The 21,087-nt window shown below is 41.9% G+C and overlaps 1 protein-coding gene across 1 annotated transcript in view; it reads right to left on the bottom strand.

The window, feature by feature from the left end:
- The window catches only part of DYNC1H1 (dynein cytoplasmic 1 heavy chain 1), a 45,865-nt gene extending 24,789 nt beyond the window's left edge, over positions 1-21,076 (bottom strand). Inside the window, exons 1-29 of the mRNA XM_042047293.1 lie at positions 20,762-21,076; positions 18,120-18,207; positions 17,351-17,524; positions 16,870-17,125; positions 15,787-15,973; positions 15,343-15,614; positions 15,006-15,233; positions 13,454-14,530; positions 12,952-13,131; positions 11,881-12,030; positions 11,485-11,631; positions 11,198-11,338; positions 10,889-11,065; positions 10,666-10,776; positions 10,464-10,583; positions 10,003-10,242; positions 9,318-9,473; positions 8,834-8,947; positions 7,551-7,661; positions 7,263-7,472; positions 6,735-6,881; positions 6,342-6,508; positions 5,481-5,654; positions 4,626-4,791; positions 4,357-4,545; positions 4,087-4,275; positions 3,133-3,415; positions 1,696-1,796; positions 36-195 (exon numbers count right to left, since the gene is read on the bottom strand). Coding sequence (XP_041903227.1) covers positions 36-195; positions 1,696-1,796; positions 3,133-3,415; positions 4,087-4,275; positions 4,357-4,545; positions 4,626-4,791; positions 5,481-5,654; positions 6,342-6,508; positions 6,735-6,881; positions 7,263-7,472; positions 7,551-7,661; positions 8,834-8,947; positions 9,318-9,473; positions 10,003-10,242; positions 10,464-10,583; positions 10,666-10,776; positions 10,889-11,065; positions 11,198-11,338; positions 11,485-11,631; positions 11,881-12,030; positions 12,952-13,131; positions 13,454-14,530; positions 15,006-15,233; positions 15,343-15,614; positions 15,787-15,973; positions 16,870-17,125; positions 17,351-17,524; positions 18,120-18,207; positions 20,762-21,032 — 5,986 coding nt within the window. The 5' untranslated portion in view covers positions 21,033-21,076. The remainder of the gene's footprint in view (positions 1-35; positions 196-1,695; positions 1,797-3,132; positions 3,416-4,086; positions 4,276-4,356; positions 4,546-4,625; positions 4,792-5,480; positions 5,655-6,341; positions 6,509-6,734; positions 6,882-7,262; positions 7,473-7,550; positions 7,662-8,833; positions 8,948-9,317; positions 9,474-10,002; positions 10,243-10,463; positions 10,584-10,665; positions 10,777-10,888; positions 11,066-11,197; positions 11,339-11,484; positions 11,632-11,880; positions 12,031-12,951; positions 13,132-13,453; positions 14,531-15,005; positions 15,234-15,342; positions 15,615-15,786; positions 15,974-16,869; positions 17,126-17,350; positions 17,525-18,119; positions 18,208-20,761) is intronic.
- Between the last annotated feature and the right edge of the window lie 11 nt (positions 21,077-21,087).

The raw sequence follows: 21,087 nt of genomic DNA, 5'->3' as shown, positions 1-21,087 counted from the left end.
AACAGCATGAAGGATGTTAGAAAAGAATTACATACTCTTGTCATAGTTGGGGTTGGAATGCTCTCGCAATGCTTCCTGGATGCACTGAACTTGCTGTGAAACTGCAGAGAGCATTCTCTCCTCCAGTCTGTTGAACTCGTCAAAGCAGCCCCATGCACCCACTTGGCAAAGTCCCACAAAGATGCGCCCCATTGCCTGCACGAAGAGGGGAAAATTCACTCAATTGCATCGTCAAAGGAAGCAGAGAAGAGCACTTTACACAATGCATCCAAGGCAGGAAGAAGCTGTGTTTAATTGTAGGGTACTGTATTTGTAGTATTGTAGAGTTATGAAAGGGTTCTGACATTCAGCTTTCACTGCTTCACAGAACCACAGAGGACAACCATAGCTCTCTATTACTCCATACTGTACTGCAGTGTGTTCCAAAACAGGCAAACTAAGTCCGCTGCATAATGTTTTGTCTGCTGATACCAGTAACATCACGTGCAGTTCTAGTCCTTTATCACAAGGAGGATATAAGAACTACAAAACATTTCAGAAGAGGAAATTGAATGGCCAGAGTATGATAACCTTTCCACATAAAGAACAACCTTTAAGGTAAGATTCTGTAGAAGGCAACATGAGGGAATATGATGGAGGTCTAGAATCTACTGGTTTCAGATGAATAGGAATAAATTATTCACTCTCTTTTCTACTACAAGAACATAGGAATCATTAAAAAAAGACAAAAAGAAGGTGCTTTTTCATGAAGTGCATAGTAATAGTGCACAGTAGAACAATTCGGTAAAGATGTTATAGAACCAAGTGTGCAAGTGGATTGAAGGGGAGAAACAGTACATGAAGAAACGTTCACGGGAGCATGAACAGAGTAATACTTTTCCAGTGGGACTCCTGATCCTCTTAACTGCCAGAGGGAGGAAGGGAGCTGGGGCAAGGAAGGATCACATTATTGGTGATTTTTATACTCCCTAGGCATTTTCTTACAGTCACCCCTGTGAGCCAAATGCTGGCTTAATGGAAACCTGATCTGGTCAAAATACAGCTGTACAGAAAAAAGCCCACACATGGCCAACCTGGTAGAGTCTGAAAAGTTCAGTGATTCCTTGTCCATGTTTTACATTATTTTTTATCTATACACTTGACCAAAGTTTTCATTTGGAGACAATTTGCTGTGTTACAGTTTACAGAATCATTTCATCTGGTTCTCAGTTTGAAGATGTCATTCATCTTCAAATATCTGGATAAATTTTCTTAGTTCTGAAGAATTCTTCACATGATGAGATAAACTGCACATCTGTGTTGTAAAGGATAATTTGGTAAAGTGCAGCTACTTCAGCAGTCTCACACTCCCATCTGTTCCTCATTAAACCAGTACTATCAATGCAAACTACATAGTTTAAAGTTACTTTCCTAAAACCAGTCTTAAGCCCCTGCCTTGTACTTCCTTTCCCTCCATTTGCTGTTACAGAACTACCTGTTCAAAAAACCCAGAACCTCTGCTCTAGCAGTGTTCTGCCCCACTTCTGCTTTAGGCATTTTTTTGTTACAGAGGTTCTATATGACCCATAGACACCAGCTCAGTTAAGACTTACAGATAATCACCTTGAAAATAAACACTGCTGGCTGTTTCGGAGTTCTGAAGAGATTCCTACTGCTTGTTAATGAAGACTACATTGTTTCAATCAAACAGCTTACCTGGAAGTCAAATGTTTCATCACAGTTGAAAACCAACACAAAGCGGCCAAGCTGATGCCCAAGAGCTTTAACAGATTCTGTTTTACCAGTACCAGCAGGACCTATTTTTGAAAAGGGATGGACACACTTTAGTGTTTATCATCTGAGCAGCACTGCCAACTCATGCAATCTGCCAGCATGCGGATTCTGAAGGTGCCTGTTCAAGAGGGTTCAACTGAAATCTAAAACTGTTCCAACTTCCCCCGAAACACCATTTTGTTCTTTGGTATCTTAGTTATAAGTGTTTTGCATGTTTACATTAACACTGTATTGTGGGAGTGCACATCCTTTCCCCAGTCCACCCCTTAAACCCCATCCCAGGCCACACTACAGTCTCAGGAATGCTTGTTAGGCCTTGGCCTACATTAACGGCACCAGTTAGCTCCCCTTGAGCTTATCAGAAACCCTGTCTGCTCCCACAACATCTGTTGTCTAATGAGCTCCTGTTTTTCAATTCATAGCCTTGAGACTTACATTTTTTCTGTCTGAACAACAGACCAAGTAGAGTAATATTTTTGTTGTTGGACTTTTCAAGGAACATTCTAGTAACCAACTCGGATTGTGGTCAGGACGGAAATTTAGTGATGACTAAAGCCAATAATTTTGCAACTCTATAAACAGTGGTCCTAAGACCCTTTGAGATCTCCTGGACTGCAGCAGGCTGTGACCAGGATTGTGGGATGCCTCTTAGAGCTTGTGATCTCTCCAGTTTGCAATGGAGGATTGCCATTGAAAGCTGACAACTGAACCTGGGCTGATACTCCCCACTCCTTGAGACCCAACCCTTCATTTGTGGAGAGATGCAAAGCCATCCACTGAATTCAAGGGGAATTTTTCATAGGTATACCTTTGCACATACTTCATGTCTGTGTGCCTCATGAGTGTTGCCAATTTAGGTCTATAACTAAGCAAAACTTTTTGTCAAGTTACTGCTCTGCTTACAGAAAATCCTACTGAATAATTTTGTTTTAAATTAATCAATTGTTCAAGTACTGCTATTATTGTACTGATTAAGTAATGAAATACTGCTAAATCCTTCAGACCTAAACTTGATCCAGTCTGAAGCTAAGTTTGGCAAGGGAGTCCACTCTGACCCTTTTGACCCAATGGTAGTTTTTCTTACCCCTCTGCATCCCTTACTGTTATCCCTGCTTATCCTTGTGTCCCTAGTCTCCACATAAACCATCCTAGATTGCTTTTAATCAGATTTTTCCTTGTGTGCTTGATCAATACAGTAATAGAATGAATCTTGCCATAGAATTTGTTGTGCTTTTACAAATTCATATTAAACCTGCCTTTGCTGATACCTCACTGGTGATTCTTTAAGTGACCTAAACCACTCATTCTCATACGTATTAGAGAAGGTAAGAATTTTATACACTTGTCTCACAAACTTACCAAATGGTGATCCTCCAAGTCTTGCCTCCAGGGCTTGTGTCATTGTCAGGTAGCAGCGGTCAGTGAGAGGAGTCTGTACCAGCTTATCCTGAACCCCGAGGTACTCAAAACCATAGTTGAATTTGGCATTTGCCATCTGAATGGAGAGCTGTTGCAACACATCTGTCTGCTTTGGGTCAAAGTAGAACCGCATTTGGCTCAGCCACTCGAAAGATTTGGAGTTGTCGATCTTGCTTTTGATCAGGGATCTTGTAACATCTCTCTGGTGCACCAACTCAGTGATCTGGAGAATGAAGGTAACTCCTTAAGACCACAGCAATACAAGCCAATAAAGACAGGCTAATAAAGACAGGACTCCTACAGCTTCTCAGATTGGCACAGTGAATTGCCATCACTTAGAAATCATGACCTAAAACCAGCCTCTGCTTTAAAATCTGTTGCTACAAAGCCAAAACTAACCATGTTGCCTACTGTTAATGACTTTCCTAGTTTACAGCAAAGCACTCTGGTCCAGTTAGCCTGTTAATCTGTTACACTACTGAACTCAGTATTTTACTTGCCAGAAATCAGGTATTTCCCTCTAGAAATAACCCAGGATGATTTTAACTCTCCCCCCACACCCAATCCCTATCTAAAACCAAAAGCATATCATAGTTACAATAATAACCAGCTTAACGATGTATTTCAGATTTGAATGAAAAAATCAGTAACTTCTATACCTGGAAGATCCAGTTTGAAGGTCAATTCACTGAGCTAGTCTGTAATACGCTATCAGGCATTAAGCTGACTAGAGTGAAAAACTACCACCCCTACATTAAAGACCAGGCCTTAATGTAATTGCTTAAATCGCACAAAACCTTTTCCTAGAGGAATAGTAATTAGACTGATCAACTTGTTCATTAAAATTAAAAAATGCTCACCTGTAAACCCCAGAGATGAAAGGTTTTTACTTACCAAGTGCTCCAGTTTCCTTCTGCGAAGGGGTGGCTGCTCCATCAGCACAGAGTCTGCCAGGACGTTGAGTGTGACCTCAACATTGGCTAGGACAGACTGGAGAGGACTGTTGTCTCCACCTCCACCATTGAGGGCTGACTCCACATTCTCAGACCATGCAATCTGGGCTGACAGTACAACAAGCTGAGCCTGTGTAAAAAAAACCTCATCAGACAGTTTTCCTTGCTGAAGTAACATACTGAAGCATATTGAAGTGTTCCACATTAATACCTGGTATTTGTCAATCCAAGAGATGTAGACTGCTGGATCAATTGAAGTTGCTTTTCCAAAGATTTCTACTTCAGTAACAGACTCCGCAAGCAATTTAGCAAGGGTCACTCTCATTTCTTTTTCAACAAGAGTGAGCCACTCATTGATCTTGGGATGTTCTGTGATGGAGACAGGTGTTTTGAACAGCACCTGCAAGAATTAAAAGTTTAAGTCAGTCCACATTCCCTTATTTTCAGAATTTTATTTAGAAAGAAATATTGCAGCTATACCTCCTCTCCTTCACGTGAGGATATCCCAAGAACCACAGAATTGTCTTCATTGAGAATAATGCTAGAAACTCCAGCAAACATTTTCTTGAAGTGTTTCTGCAACTTAGCAACATTTTTGCTGTTTCCAATGATTTCAAGCAAGTCTTCATCACCAACAAAGTAGAACCTATTAATCACATAAAATTAGATCTGTATCAGAACTCCAACTATCATTTTTAATTTATGATTTATGATTCATCCATGGCCACTACTAACAGAAGTAATTGACAACCATTTTCCCAACATTGCAAGACTGCATGAACCATAAATTTGCCAGCAGTTATACCTCAGTGCTACCATTAAGTTCAAATGGTCTGTACCATATGGAAGCGTATCCACGCTCCATATTGCGGATCATTTTCTTTACTTATCCATCTCTGAAATACCCAAAGTAGAGTTTGGGATTGAACTGTCCTACCAGCCAGGGAGAACTCCCACTCAGTACCCTCCTCACCCTTATTATCTTATGCTAAGTGACAAACTAGTTGAGGACTACAGGTAAGTCAAAATCAATGACCTAAATACTGGATTGTGACAATTTAGACACTGTCCTTCAATCAAATGGCAGAAGAACCTCTTAAGTTTGCAGAAATCAACTGCAATAGCTCCTTAGACAATATCCACATCCTGCAACCAGCCACAGATGGGCAAATAAGGGAAGTTTTAGTCCCACTTCCTGAGAAGTAGCTATAACTAAATCTGTAAATGGTTGTAACAACTCATGCATATGCAACACAGAACTGGCAGAGGCTTTACAGAGCAGTACACCAATTCCTGCACAGAAACATCAGATTACTTCAAGAGTCAACTTCTTACCGAGGGAAAGAGGATCTCTCCCTTTCCAAGTATTCTCCCAGTGCTTTCTGTATCTTCCCAAGTAAGTCTGCCAGTCTCTCTAATGATCTCTGCACACCTTGAATGTTAAGAACATCCATCACAAGTGGAGATTTGGACACCTTTTTCATAAGTGCCAAAAATTCAGTGCTGATGCTGCAAGTAAAATAACACAATACATTAGTGCAAACTCAGTAACCACAGGCCTGCAGAACACCAAAGTTATTTATCTCTAAATGACCACTCCACCTCTAACGGCTGCAGAGGCTCTAGGGAACACAAGCCTAAATTCCCCAAATACCTCTTTATCTACCTCAAGCCCACAACTTGCAACTTCTTTGCAGTGTTCAATCTACCAATTCCAGAGCAGAAGGTCTACTTTTCTTTACTTCCTGAAGAGATGCATAAATCTGATTCTTTGATCGGACTGGAAGTGTGTCGAATGAGTAAGTGTGATCAGACCAACTTAAAAGAGAGGAAGTAAATAATGCTTAAAGGGTGAGATTAAAGGCTGCAGCAACAGAAATCAGCCTGATTGTTGCAGCCACAATGCCAGAAAAACCCTTGAAGTAGCTGACATGAACTAGCAAGGAAAACCACCTGAGTCCCTACCATCTTCTAAAAATTACACATCAGCCTGTTTACTATAAACCTTTTTCTCTCATAGTTGCACCTCCTTGCTTGATGAACTTTTATCTACAGCAGCTGTAATCCAGCTGGACCAGATAAGAATGCAGTCAGTATTTCAACTCGGAGAGTGCTACAGTGAGTCATGAAGTTTCAGGCCTACCCACATGGTGCTCCAAGGGAGGCAAGAAAAGAACAAAACAATTAAAAAGTTACCTCTGGAACCGCTGGGTCTCCACAGGCAGCAAGTGTTTGATGTCTGCACTGCCAGTAAAGATACCCTCCAGGTAAACCCATCGCCTCTGGACATCTATCCAGACATCAAAGAGTGCCATGATACGGTTCAGCTTATCTTCCCAGCTAAGGGCATCTTCCTCAAACACCTGAAGTTTAAACATTGCATTAACATTCATTTTAATATTATCAAGTGTTTGACTACTAATAATTATTAGAGGAAACATTTTTTTGATAGTTACAAAGTATGCATATACAATTAACAGTTGGTCAACTTTAAACAGTGAATATAGTCCCTGCTGACAAAAATCTAAACTAAATAAAAGGGAAAGGCAGAAATACACAAAAATTCTTTAGCTTTGTTCTCCATTTTACCTTGTAGTATGGTGACAGCTTCATAGCAGACACGCTGTTAATGTGCTCCTTGACTTTGTTGAAAAGGTCATCCCATCCACGAATCAAACGACACTTGTTCTGGTAATTGACCAAGTCCAGCTCGTAAGTGTTCCACACTTCTCTTATCTGAAGAAAAAGATGTTTAAAGTATGACATCAATCATTTCTGCTCCAACAGAGTTACAAAGTTGAAATAGAGTAATCAGATTTTATTTTTTTTACCCAAAGATTCTGGGTTTACGCTCAAACTTTTGTTAATATTTATTGAGACTATGATGCAGTTCAAGGTGGGGTCCTTGCAGTCACTACCAAGAATTGCTTTTCCCAAATAATGTGAGTTTCATCAGAGGAAGTTTCCATAGCTTTAAACTGTTGCCCAAAACACAGCATTTCATGGAATCTTGGCACTTACTTCAGCTTAGAGTGACAAGTTTACTACACAAGTAGCCACCTAACAGCAGCCCTCTGATTTGGTATTACATGCATACATACAAGAGCTGATACTAGCCTGTTTCAAGAACTCTTCCAAAGCCATCTCTCCCTGAGCCACAAGCAGAACATCTTTGACGATTGCTTCATTTCTCTGTAAGTCGACATCCCAGATCTGGCCCAGGGTCAGTTCTGAGACAACCCAGTTAACATGAAGCCTCTTCATCAGTTGTTTCCAGTGTCGGTCTTTAAGTGCCTCGGATTTCAGTTCGATAACTAACATGTTTATCTACAGAAGACAAAGAAGCAATTACATCTTTGAACTTGAATATAAAAGACATCCATTTCAGAAATGAGTGTAACTTACCTTCATGTAGCCCTTCAGAAGTCTCTGAACATACTCATAGGAGGCATACTGTCGCAAGCGGGCAGGGAAGTTTTTCAATTGGTTCAGCAGACCATCCAAGTTTTGTCGAAGCTGTTATCAGTAACATAAAAGCAATGAAATCTTTCTCTACAAGTCCATGCACATAACCATGCAAGTTACCTATATATTTGTTACAGAAAACTCTCTCTAAAGAGACACTAGCAACAGGACAGCTCTTTTAAGTGTTATCCGTATTTGCCTAAGATGTGGTTACTCTACAGCCGAGAATGTAATTTTATTGGTCTGACTGAGATTTATGATGTAGTCTTGTCACAGGCAGTTAGTTTATAGCTTAGTGCTCTTTCTACTCTTTACCGCCTGAGCACTGAACTAAAATTGATGGTGTTTACCTGACTGTATAATGAAGTTTCCCTAATGAGGTCCAACAGCCTATTTAAAAACAGCAGTTTCTTCTCTGTAGATGCAGTCCAATCTCAAAACTATGGAAACTGCATAAATCCCCTGTAAGATTACTTAAATTATGACAATCCTGTGAATAATATTTAGTTTAGCCTCAGAAGAAACATGCTCGCAAGTATTGCTACCAGAAAGCCGGGGGTGGACAACCCGGTGTGCTGCGACCTTCCTAGAGAGCGTCCTGCAAAGCATCTTCCAGGGGCCGTGGCAGGCCTCCCTGGGCAGCAGGGGATTTCAGCAGGTGTAGCAATTTCTCAGCTACAAGTGATTCCAGCTCTTGTGATTCAGCTCTTTGTGAAATCACCCAAGGTGAACTCAGGGACAGAGAGACAGGAGCCCCATTTGGCAATTCCACAGAGGTAGCTTTAATTGTCCAGCAGCCCCTGTGAAGGGGAGGCCAGGGACAAAGGCTCCCTACTGAGGGGCAGAAATAGGGCCTTTTATGGGAAAGGCAGGGGGTGGGGTAGAAACCAACTAGCCAACTGGGTACAGGCTGTTACCATATAGAAACAAGGCATGCTGGGGGTGGTTCACTTTGTCACCATAACCCAGAGGAAAGTTGCTTATCTCTGGGGTAAGTCTTTTTGCCCTGAGGCCTCTCTCCTCCAAGGGAGTGCAGAGGGCTCTTGTGCCAAGGGCTCCCAGCCCTCCACACACGAGAAACTGAAGAAGGTACCTAAACACTGAAAATGATCCAGACTGACAACTGAGCATGTCTATCTCAAGAGGCCTAATTTCTAATTTGCATACATTTGTGGCAGGTAACCACAGGCCATGTGTTGTTCAAGTACACAAAAGTGAAGTACCTTGCGAGGCTGTACTGAGACCCAGGGTTGTTCTTTCATTTGATCGATCTGTTCCCAGACCTTAGAGAGTTCAGACCAGACACCTTTGAGATCCTGCAGCTCTTCAAGGGCTACCTGTAGTAAAGAACGTATCAAACATCAGCAGTTATTCCTAATTTCTTCAAAGTCATTAGCATGGGTGAATTAAACAAAATATTTCTAATCCATCAAAAACCTTCAGACAGCTTGCCAATTCAACAGAACTGCAACAGCAAGTGACCAAGATGAGATTTTTCCATCTCAGGTCACATAATAGTTTCAAAAGAATAAGACAGTTAAGGAAGAGATCACAGACAATCCCTGAAGGCTAGAACTGAGTCAGTGTGGAGATTATGCCCTGATGTTAGTACAGCACACACTACAAGTCACTCTCCTAGGGGAGAAAATTATGGAACTGAAACATTTTTATCCCAAACTGCCGAGAAAGTGTGTGAGCAAGTTGTACCTGGACGCGCTCTTCACTGCCACTGAGCAGTCCAGTATCTGTTAGTTCCAGAGCTTCCTTGGCCTTCGCACACTTCTCACGGTCATCCTTCAGCCTGCCGAATTTTCCTTCGTAAATGGTAAGAGCTTGAAGAGCCTCCTCTGGACGCAGGTTTCCCTAAAGTTTACATGGGATACATGAATCCAATAATCCTACAGTTACGCTGAAGGCAAGTTAAAAGCGAGGACTAAATATAAATGTTAGTTTGTCTCATTATTTTTCCATTTTGCTGACAGTAAGGCAACATACTAGTCCACAGTAAATCTTATCACATTTTTACATGCAGTTTTTGGCTTTACTAAAAAGCATTTCAGGGGAAAAAAAAAAAACAGGCAAAAAGCAGCTTGCTCCTGAATCCTCCTTCATGCATACCTCTGACATATACTTGTTTCAGACAAAGCTCTATTAGTCACTGAAGTCATTCACTTTTCTGCACCTAACAGAGGCCCATGTATTAAGGGTAAATTTCCCGCTGCAACTATTGCCAAAAATCAACACACTGACAGGTTATTATATAACCCTTAAAAAGACTTCTACTATCACCTAAAATGAAAAACTGCAAAAAAAGCATAAAAACAAACTCCCTACTTCTTGCTGAATGCAGAAAATCTACCACACTTACTGAATATTAGTCATCACTACTTACTGTTACAGGCTTTGTTTTCTCCCAGTCTGTAAGCAAGTCAGTTGTTCGGCTCTCCACTGCACGATCCTCTTGAACTATTTTCATCTGCAGATTTGCTACTTGTTGTTGAATGGCAGAATCCTTCCTACGCATGATGTCATTAAAGGCACCCCATTCTCCTTCGATGTTGTCAATGTACAGCCAAGAGGAAGGAAACTGGAACCGCTGTTTCTCAAGCAAGCGCTGACCATTGCGATAAAGCTACAAGACACAGTGGTTTTAAGTTAAAAAGACAAAACTTAAGCTGCAAGACTAAATAAACATACTTCAATAAATGCTCACTATAAAGCTCACAGGATTTTTCAGAATATGAAGTTCAAGCCTGTTTTTAAGAGAACTTGAATATCATGAAGCTGCATCTTAAGAGCTAAGCCTGACATTTCCACAAGTCAGAACCCACTAGCAAAAGACAACAAACATACCTCAACTTGCTTTTCAAACTGTTTGATTTTGCGTTTCAAGGACTGCACGTATGTGATGAATGTCACAGCATCTGATGTGCTAGCAGTGTCCACGGAATGCTGCTCCAGCTCTTGACGGGACTGTTAAGGGCACAAATCAGTGTTTTAGCATTCTATAACAGTTGATCTGAAAGTGAAAAACTGGAATTATGACTTTTCTTACCTTAGAAATTTGTGAATGAAACTCTGTCATATTCTGACCAAGCATCTGGCCAAATTTGCTAAGCACTTCCTTGTGCCAGGAGTCATACTTCAAGTTCACCTTTGATTGTACCTACAAGTGAATAATGTTACATAACAGTTATTTGTCACCCTTGTTATTTTCTGTTATACACCTATTCTGAAATTCAATGCATTTATCACAAAAAAAAATTACAGTTTCTTACCTTGCCATAGTCTATGACAACAGGTCCAAACTCCTTTCTGGTTTCTGCATTGTCAAATGTTCCTCTTGCCTTTCTTATCTGAACTAAAAGGGCCTGCCACTTATTCAGGTCTTCTCCAAGACGGTTGTATATATTTTCAGCCTGCATATCCCACAGACACTGGTACTGCAGCCAAACCTAATGGAGGTATTTCACAATGTTCAGAACTTCCCCAGGATATTCCAAAAGATGTGTTTCCCTCTAACCCCCAGGAAAACTGAAAGTCCACATTCATTTTAGCTGTACCATTATATCCTCTCAGCCTCCTACCTTGACATACTGCTCCACTTCAGTCACAATTCCCATGACAGCTGAGTATGACTCCTCCAGAGCTGCAGGGCCATCAGGCATCCTTGTCAATGCATTACGATAGAATTTCTCTTCCTCAGACAGCTCATAGTGCACTCCAACCTAAGAACCACAGTTATACTTGTGACATACATGAATTTCCCGAGCACTCAGGTATGGTTTTAGAGCAGCACACTAATATATTGAGGACAACTAATGACAAGGTGAAAGCAATTGCTCAGACTTAGATACCGTTTTGTTACACTTACCTGATATCTCTGACTTTGAATTCTTGGCAGCGACAGAATTACCATCTTCCAAGAAAACATTTCTTGGTAAAGTTTGTATCTACAGTCTTCAATTGGTGGATTCAAGTATATCACCTGGTTGGTTATTCTTAGTTCATGTACAATGTTCTGCAGAAACAGTAAAAACACCCAGTTTTACTGGCAGGTACTGCTACATATAGACAAGAATTTTGGACTTCAAGAAGCAATTTTCAAAAATAAACTTGCATTTAAATGGGAAGAGGAAAATATTTTTCCAAAAACAGATGCAAAAGCAATATTTATCTCCCATATAAGGCTCAGAAATAATTTATGCATTAATTGACAATAAGAAAAAAATCTAATTCAAGAAAAAAAAAAACCCACAGGAAAACTTACTTTGATCTTGGGTTCACCACCAGGCTTATGGCTCACTTGAGGAGCGTCTGTATCCATGTCAACTTCTGCTTTGTCATCTGCCTGTCCCAGAAGAACCTGGGTCCAGGCCCTCAGTCCAGCTTGCAAACGAACACCCAGGATTCTTTCAATCTAAAGAAAATAAGGCACATTGGAGGAAAAGCCTGCAGATTCACTGCATGAAGATCCTTGCTATCAATATATTCTGACACCAGGCACACTCTAGCACCTCGAAGAACCAAGTGCTCCTATACTAAGCCATTCCAGCACCAGAAGGGGCTTACCAGAAGAGAGCTGGAGAAGGACTGTTTACTAGGGCTTGTAGCAATAAGACAGGGGATAATGGCTTTAAATTGAAAGAGAGGAGGTTTAGATTAGGTATTAGGAAAAAATTCTTCACTGTGATGGTGGTGTGGCACTGGAACAGTTTGCCCAGAGAAGTTGTGGATGCCCCATCCCTGGAAGTGTTCAAGGCCAAGCTGGATGGGGCTTTGAGCTACTGAATCAGTGTCATCACTGCCCATGGCATGGGGGCTGCAACTAGATGATCTTTAAGGTCCCTAGCAAGCCAAACTATTCTCTGATTAAAGAGGTTTAGGCGTTTTGGTAGATTTTCACTGAATATAATTCAAAGCTTCTCCTGGTCCTTATGGACTTTAATATACTGAAACCTTTTTAACTGTATTGAAGTTGGCCTAGTGACCAATAACCTGAAACTTAACAGGCAGAACCAAACAATATGATGGCTACCAGAATAGCAAATTTCCACCACCCTTTATCTACCTTGCTCCCCAGCATCTTTTAGGCAGTCAAGCTGTATCAAACCTTTTTCTTCAAAAGACAAAACTCCCCTTGAATTAACTGATCCCAAAAGTCAACAGCAAAAAAACCCCAACACAGGTCTTGCATCTTCTGCATACCAAAAATACACTGAAATTTTCAGGGAATGAGAATTTTCCCCTGGGTGACTAAAAAGAGAATAATCGAAGTATATTTTGCACCTGAATAAAACGTTACCTCTACACATATACTACTCCTTCATCTGCAACCTACCTCCATATCCAGCTTATTGACCCAGATTGGCAAATTTGAGTATGAATGAAGATTTAAATCATCCACAGCTTTCTGAACTCTGTTCAAGATTTCGGAGAAAGTCTTGTGATCATACATGCATGTTTCCAATGATCTGACTTCCAGGTCTATCTTCTCTTCAATAATGAGCAGATCATCCACCTTAGATAGTTTAGGAAAAATGGGATGTTTGACAGGTTAGATCAAGGAAACAATAATTACTCAGTAACAGTTAATCACATGCCTTTATTTGGATGCAGCAGTCAATCAATTTTAGCAATATCAAATGAAAATACCACTGCTAATACCAATTTTAGCACTACTAAAAGATCCATCCAGCTGATCAATTTGTGCTGACTCAATCAACTACTTAACCCAAGAGCTGCAGAACTGGTTTTCAGCTATCCAATGACACTTTTGGATAACCACACATTACTGAACTATAAATGTAAAAATTCTGCAGAATTTGAAAGATAACACAAACCTTTTCCTGGAAACTGAAGACAGTCTCGGCCAAGCGCTGTACATATGGATCAAGTTTGTATGATTCCCACACAAGTGCAATTCCTTCTGCAATCAAAGCCTGCACCTCTTTCTTCAAGCCAGCGACCAGCAGTGAGATAGTATTACGCTCTTCTACTTTCTCACATGTTCGCTCGTATGTGCGGACACTTTCAATTAGAGAAATAGCAAATGGATAGAGCTGATTTGCTTGGTGAGCTTTGTTGACAATTGCTAGTGGGACACGGAAACCAAGCCACTTCAGGTTTCGGACTTCTTTTGAAAGTGTAATTATTTCTGGGAGAAAGTTGACTTTCAGTTTCAGGACATTTCCAGTTCGACCTCGAACACGAGTGCTTTCGATGGTGAAAATGCGACCAGACACACCAAGGTTGCGTTGCTGAACTTTTCTTGCCCAGTCATCAAAGATCTCCTGAGTGTTGAGCTTCATGCGGAAGCTATCTCCATCCTGCTTTAGCTTCTGACCTTCTACATGGTTCTCCCAGCCTTTGCCAAGGACATCCTCCACACGCTTCATGTAAGCAGTGAGCTGCCTGTCAATCTGTTTTGCCCAAATTATAGACCCAGACACAGGAGGCAAGTCACGAACATGACTCATTTTACACGCTTGACTCTGTGGGTACTGTACTTTAAACTTGTCATGAAGAGACTCAATGTCATCTTTCACACGCTGGATCAATTGTGTTTGGTATTCACGAATGGCACCACGAATGTGAGGTCTGACAAACAAGGCGTTAAACCGGGAGAAGATTCTGAACATTTCATTGGCATTCTTTGCTGTACCGAGCTGGTCTCTCAAACGGGCTGTTATTCTTGTTTCAACTCTATCAATTCTTTCATCATAGCGCTTCATTGCTGCCTCCCAGGCTTCTGTACCTTCTTTGGAAACATCTAATCCATCTACTTCCTTAACATTCTCATAAGCAAGATTGACTTCTTCAATTGCATTAGCATCTGCAGCATCAAAAAGGACTTCTGCTACTTTCATATCTTGTGGTTCAGGTACCTCTCCTTGATTTTGCTGGGCAACAGCAGTTACCTACATTAGAATCACAGTTTAGTGAGTTGGATACTTCAGAATTTCCCTGGAAGTAGCAAAATGCAGTTGGTTCTAAAAACATTGCAAAAACCCCCTAACAATCAGTGATACATTCTTAATAAACTTTCGGTCATGCTTCAGATTTAACTTCCAGTAGGAACAGGGCAGCACAGTTACTTTACAAACTTCCGTTACTGTGCAGCATAAGCTCATTTTCCACCATGGTTTAGCCAAGTTCAAGGATTTAAACACTTATTAATCTCCTCTGTATTATGTCTAGACTTGCTGTGTTTATTAACATGAGCATGTATTATGCAATGTTTAAAGCTAAGCCTATTAGCAAGGGTTCAAAACTAAACTGGTTTTGGAAGCAAACATGGAAACTGAACGTCACTATTGTGTTGGTAACTTCAAGTAATAGTAACACTCTTGAAGAAGCCACACAGATTTTCTGTTTGGTAACAACCAAGATTACCTGAGGTCGCAAGACTCTCACAATGACTGCCCTCAGCTGTTCATGCTGACGCCTGAATTTTCTCATTTGATCAAGACGACTCTGGAGTTTCCTGTGAGCAGGATTGATGCGCCACACCATCTTCAGGTTTTCTTCCCTTTTTCTTTTCACAATATCTCTCAGCAGAACTTGTAGCTTCTCATATTCATCGTCCCAGGTTTGGAATACCTCAAAGCATGCAACCATTACCTGAAAAAAGTTTTAGAACAGGAACTTTAGCTCCCAAATTAAATGCTTCCTGAAAGTCACTGTCCAATGCAAAGCCACAGCAACCAGTTTCACAAAACCATGAACACACCTTTTCAAATTCTTCATAGGCAACATGCATCAGTTTTCTTGTTCCCAACACTTTAAGCAGCTGAGAGCTCAGATCTCTTGAAATAGCCTCCACTAAACGCAATGCCCTTTGGATTGGGTATTTTGTGTTCCTGATTTTTCTCAAATGGGTAAATATTGCAACAAGGGCCTGCCTGATTTTGTCCAGCTCCGTAGCAGACAGCAAGTCATTCAGTGGAAAGTCTTTCATCAGTGGATTATAGTCATTCACGGTTTCCAGTGCCTGTTTCAGACCTAAACGGAAAAGATTTTGAATATAACTTTTCATTTCATTGACCAAAATCTCTATCTGTAACTACTCCAAGATTCTTCTTAACAGCATTGTTCTTTGTACCGCAATGTTAAAAATTTTTAAAAGCTTAACTGTAGGACGTTTGTGAAAAATGTCATTGAGTAAGTATTTTACCTGTGTCTGTATCAAAGCTGACAGTTGCATGAAAACGTTTGCCATGTTTTAGAATGTCCAGAGTCAGCAGAACTTCTGGGCTTTCACGTTTTTCCTGAATGCGGTACAGAGCCCGTTCCAAATTTAACCAGAAACTTATCTCCTGCAATGCAGTGCCTGATGCAGGATCTCGATCTAATTTGGTCACCTTCGAAGTAATGGAGAGAAAGAGAAGGGAGGGAGAAAATAGTTTAATTTATATGCTTCAATTGTAAAAACTTGCTGTTACTAAATATAATTGAAACACCTAACAACTGCTAGGTTTTAATAACCCAACCTCAGAGTTTTGGCACTTATTCTTTGAAAAGTGTAGGAACTGCATGCAACATATGACGAGTGTAATTCCAGAGATCCTAAAGGTCGGTTTTAGAACCCCCACATAACAATCTTCAGCACAGCCTAAAAATGTCACCTGCCTGCTTTCCTGAGCAGTGTCTGTATTCTGGTTAAGAGCAGATGAGCCAGGCAAGACAACAAATGTTTTATGCTCTCAGGTAAGGAAAGACAACTGTTCCAGAGCAATATGTGTTTACTGTGGACACAGAGGCAACGAACCCAGAGTACTATCTGAGATGCTAATTTTAAGTAACACCAGCAGAACAGCAGTTCTTTTGAAAAGTAACAGGCAGAAGTATGAGATTACAAGATGGGGCTGCAGCAACAACTGTGAAGTGGTTGTGCATGCACCAGGGGCAAGTAATGAAACAAGCCAGTAAGATGTGCTCCTCTCAATCTGATGTAAAGATCTGAAGAATAGTTACAAAATTCACGGTTACTGCCAGTTACTTGAGTCTATTCCAATATGTATAAAACAGTCATAGTCTTGGCTATTTGTAGAACAATTTAGACTAGATTCCAAGTTTAGACTAAGCTTAGCCTAATTTAGACCAGTGTCTTCTGGTGACTGAGAAACCTGGTCTCAGATCTTCAGAGTATCCTGCATGAAACAGCATTTTACCAGTAAACTATGAAGAAGATACACGGTACTACATAGAAGTTCTTATTACTTAGTTGTTTTTCTTTTCCTGTTCTTTATTTGGTTACCTTTTGTATTTCTCTAATCCAGCGGTTGACTCCAGATTGTAACTGATTGAGGAACAATGGATCCTCAGCCTTCTCACCAAAATCTGTAACCTTTGGTTTTTCTCCACGTTCATAACACTGCTTGGCAACGTTAGTAATGGTCGCATGAATTGGCAGACTGATCTCTGGAATTTCAATATTTTGCTGCAAATGCAAGAGGCCCATTTCAAGCTCTGCAATCTTTTTCTCAACTGAAGGAGCCATCTTATCTCCATCCCTGAAAAAGCACAGACATTTCCATATAAGAAGCCAAACCAAAAACCATACCTAATGCATTCAGACCTGAACTGCTTCTCCAGAGGCAGCAACAGCATCATATGTGTTTGTGTGCTTAAACAATTCAAGTAATTCACCTTGAAGAGTCACTGTTGTTTGGGGTTTTTTAAAATCATTAAACACTTTACTTCATGAGCACAGAAATGCAGTATTTATACTGAATTACCTGTCTGCTTTGCCAGATTCTCGGATATAGGACTTGAAAAAGGGAGCAACAGCATTGCTAATGAAAGAGTGCAATGTTTCATATGGAGAATCTTCACTGAGAGTGAGCACTCTGAGCTGGGAAGACACTGGTTTGTCGGCATCGATCACTGCTGTACGTTTAATGAACGCCAGGCTATGGAACAGAGAAGAGAGTTACTAACTAATCATCTGAAATTTAAATGACACAATAGCTTTAATCTAACTGCAAGTTCAGGAGTCAAATGGTAACCTGCATCATCATACTTCACAATCTTTCTCCTAAGAGACTTGAACACAAGTCTTCCAAATCAATACATCTTTACTGTTCGGTAATAAGCAAGCTGAGCTATCAATAAGGACTCTGAAGTAAGGGCACACTAAAGAAACACACATTTTACAAAGCTCCAGAGTCAAATATGCCTCAGGATAAGTCACAAATATATAAAAATCAGACATAACCAAAGATTATGGAACTCAAGTTGCGTACATGACAGTTGCATGTATGTCAAAATTAGTAAAATTTTGTTTCTTTAACCCCAGAGATAGAAATCCTAGGTCCACTCCTTTCAGCCTCATGACACACCCTTTTTTAATGAGAGCCTCTACCTTGAAAAGCTATTGCCCCACTTGAATAAAAACACTGCCTGAAAGGACTAGGTAAGCCAGAGGTAAATTTGTAGGTAAAATAGGTACATCTGCTTGTGGTTTTACATTGAGTAGAAATGTCAAGATCTATTTCACTAATTCACCTGTTTGACTTTATTCCATAATGAATGTCAGTGCTGATACTGTAGGAAATGAACTCTTTTTCTTCTTCTCCTTCATCTCCCACATCCTCTGCAAAAAAATATAGTATGCAAGAAATACTTAATTTCTAACACATTTGCCACTCCTTCTCAACCATCTTCTGCTATTACCAGACTATTTTCTAACCTTTAAGTTCCACACCAACTTAACTAAATTAGGTCAAATGTAGCTTTGCAATATCTCTCAGATGCAGAATGGGTTCACTGTCTTTTAACAAAACTCCACTAAGATTTAGGTTGCTATAAAAAGTAATAAAATATTTCAGTAAGTGAATTTTAACTCATTCTGAGAGAGAAATCTGCAATACAGACCGTGCATTTATTTACTGAGACATGTTGCCAGGACAACTATGCTTCAGTAAGGACATTAAACAGCTGCTTTTTCCTTTCAAAGGTGGCTTTGTATTTTCAGACTTCTACTTTGAAAATGATTTGGAAATTAAGTCTCTGAACAAAAAAAAAATCTGACAGAACAAAAAGCCAAGCCATGGAAAGTACTCAGGCATTAGCACAGTCAGTGCATCACAGATGATGTAATTGCTGGGGATGCAGGCAGTCGTGCTGCAATGCAGTGATTTCAGTGCAGAAGATTACTCCCTGTAGGGGGACACACTCTCACTGGACACATTACAGCAGACTCTGTCCTGCTCTGATTTCGTTTAGCCCTTAGGAGATACAGCCTCAGGGTGTCACATCTGTGGCCCCAAGCACCAGAACCCTGGTCAAAGAGCAACATGGCACTCGAGACCACAGGAACCCATATGAGAGCTGTTGGCAGGCTGGGGAGCTGGTGATACCAGAGAGCAGCTTTCATTATGCAGAAATAAGGCTTCTGTTTTATTGTACTTGTAATCAGTAATCTACTTCATGCCATGTAGTCCATGGACAAGCTTCAATAATAACAACATTGTTTTTAATAGTGTCAGACCTCTCCATATGCTCCTGGAGGTTTCAGATCTGTTAAGTCTGAACACCTGGATGGCAATCATAAAATCCACTCTGCCCAAGTAACTGCTATTAAACCAGAAGACATGGACAGAAATGGTCTCTGTGCATCATAAATTAGTATTTGGCTTTTGAAACACATAATGAGTCTCTCCATTTCTTTTTATGCATAAATATATAATATCTATGCCATAAGCCTAGAGATAACGGATCACCACTATCTTTTATTACTTCCAGCCTGAACTAGGCATGATCCAGGCATAGCAAAATGCAGAAATCATCTGCATTAATATTAAATGGTTTTCTTTAGATCTTATTACACACCACATCAGGAATGCATAGACAGCTGTTCTTTTGTTCTCTTCTAGAAAATTAACCCTACTGAAAAAGAAGTCTCAAACTTTGGAAGCAGCAGGAGGAGGATAATCAGCAGAAATAGGCAAAAAAACTAACAAAGATGGGGTACTTTTAAGCAACATCTGAAGTTTACAATGAATGGACAGTGAATGGAAGAACCTTCTTGATGTTTCTCTATGTGTGCAGCAACTGCAGGGCATATATCAGGACGTTACACTGTTTCTGCTGACATGTTAAATAATGCAATATGAAGTATGACTTTATTAGGATTTGATATATACAGGAACAGAACCACCAGCACACCAGGAGCAGAGATCCAGAAGCTTAATAGCAGAATTCTGCAAGCTCATGCTGGCAGGCAGGTAGCCATTTACAGATCGCAGGGGTTTGTTTAACAGTAAAAGCCTGCACTATTGATGAAACCTAGCTGTATTTTGTCACTGTTCATTAGGCTGCATTCTGTGACAGTAAGAGCCTATTCAGCAACAGATTTGTTGACAAGTCATTTTCAAAATAAATAGTAACAGCAGCATGAAAGTAACAAAGACGCTCAAGCCAGAGTCTCAGCTCAGCTGCAGTATTACATGCAGCATTTGACGCCGTTCCGAGCGCAAGCAGCACGGCCACCAGGCTTTGATAACTAAACAAAGGCACGGCAAGGTCCACGTCTTCGTTTGTCAGTTACAGGAACTCCTTAATTAACCATGAAAAGATACTTTTTACAGGTCGATTCAGGCCAGGGGTGTTTCTTCCCCCTTTATCCGGGGTTTTGGCGCTTTTGTTCTGTTTCAGAGCGGCTATCTGCCTCGTCCAGAAGGTCACTTCCCCAGTAGCCTGGCTGCCGCAGGAGCGGTGCCACGGCCGACTGACGAAGCACTTTCGGTGCCTTTCCAAGCAGGACCGGCCACAGCCGCAGCACGCCCGGATATGCGCCCACAGCCAGCCCGCAGCCCCGCCGCGCATCCGCCCGGGCCCTGGAACAAAGGCGGCGGGGGAGGCCGGGCGGCGGCAGCCAGAGGGACCCGGCCGCCGCCCGGGCTGTGCCGCCGCCCCCCCAGCCCGACAGCAAACCCACGGTGCCCGGCCCGGCGCCTCCCGGCTGAGGCCGTACTGAGGCGGAGCGGGTCCGCAGTGCCCAGCCCGGCGACTCCCGGTCGGGGCCGCGCTGACGCGGAGCGCGGCCGCGGCCACGGCGGAGGCGCGCCCCTCCCACCCGCGGCAGGGCGGCGGCTGCGGCCGGCAGCGGCCATTTTGCCACCGCGGCGGCTCCGCTCCCGCCTCACCTTTGAGAGTGGAGCGCTCCACCAGCACCGTGTGGACCTGCGGGTCGGAGAGGAACTTGCGCATATGCTCCACGGCGCCCTTCTCCTCCAGCGCCGCTTCCAGCGCCGCCGGCGCCTCGCCGCCATCCTCCAGCAGCAGCGGCACCAGCTTGCGCAGGTGCTTCTGCAACACCGACACGTCGGCCACGTTTTGCACCGCCGAGCCCGACACCTCCATGCCGCCCTCCTCGCCGCCGGGGCCGCCGCCCCCGCCGCCGCCGGAGTCAGACATGCCGAGGCAGAGGGACACCGGCCGGCACCGCGCTCCGCCCGCCCAGCCGCGCCCC

The sequence above is a fragment of the Corvus kubaryi genome, unplaced genomic scaffold (genome assembly GCF_017639235.1).
Source record: "Corvus kubaryi isolate FWS band 111438036 unplaced genomic scaffold, C.kubaryi_AGA036_p1.0 66, whole genome shotgun sequence".
Classification (NCBI taxonomy): Eukaryota; Metazoa; Chordata; class Aves; order Passeriformes; family Corvidae; genus Corvus; species Corvus kubaryi.
This window is presented reverse-complemented; position numbering and strand designations above follow the sequence as displayed.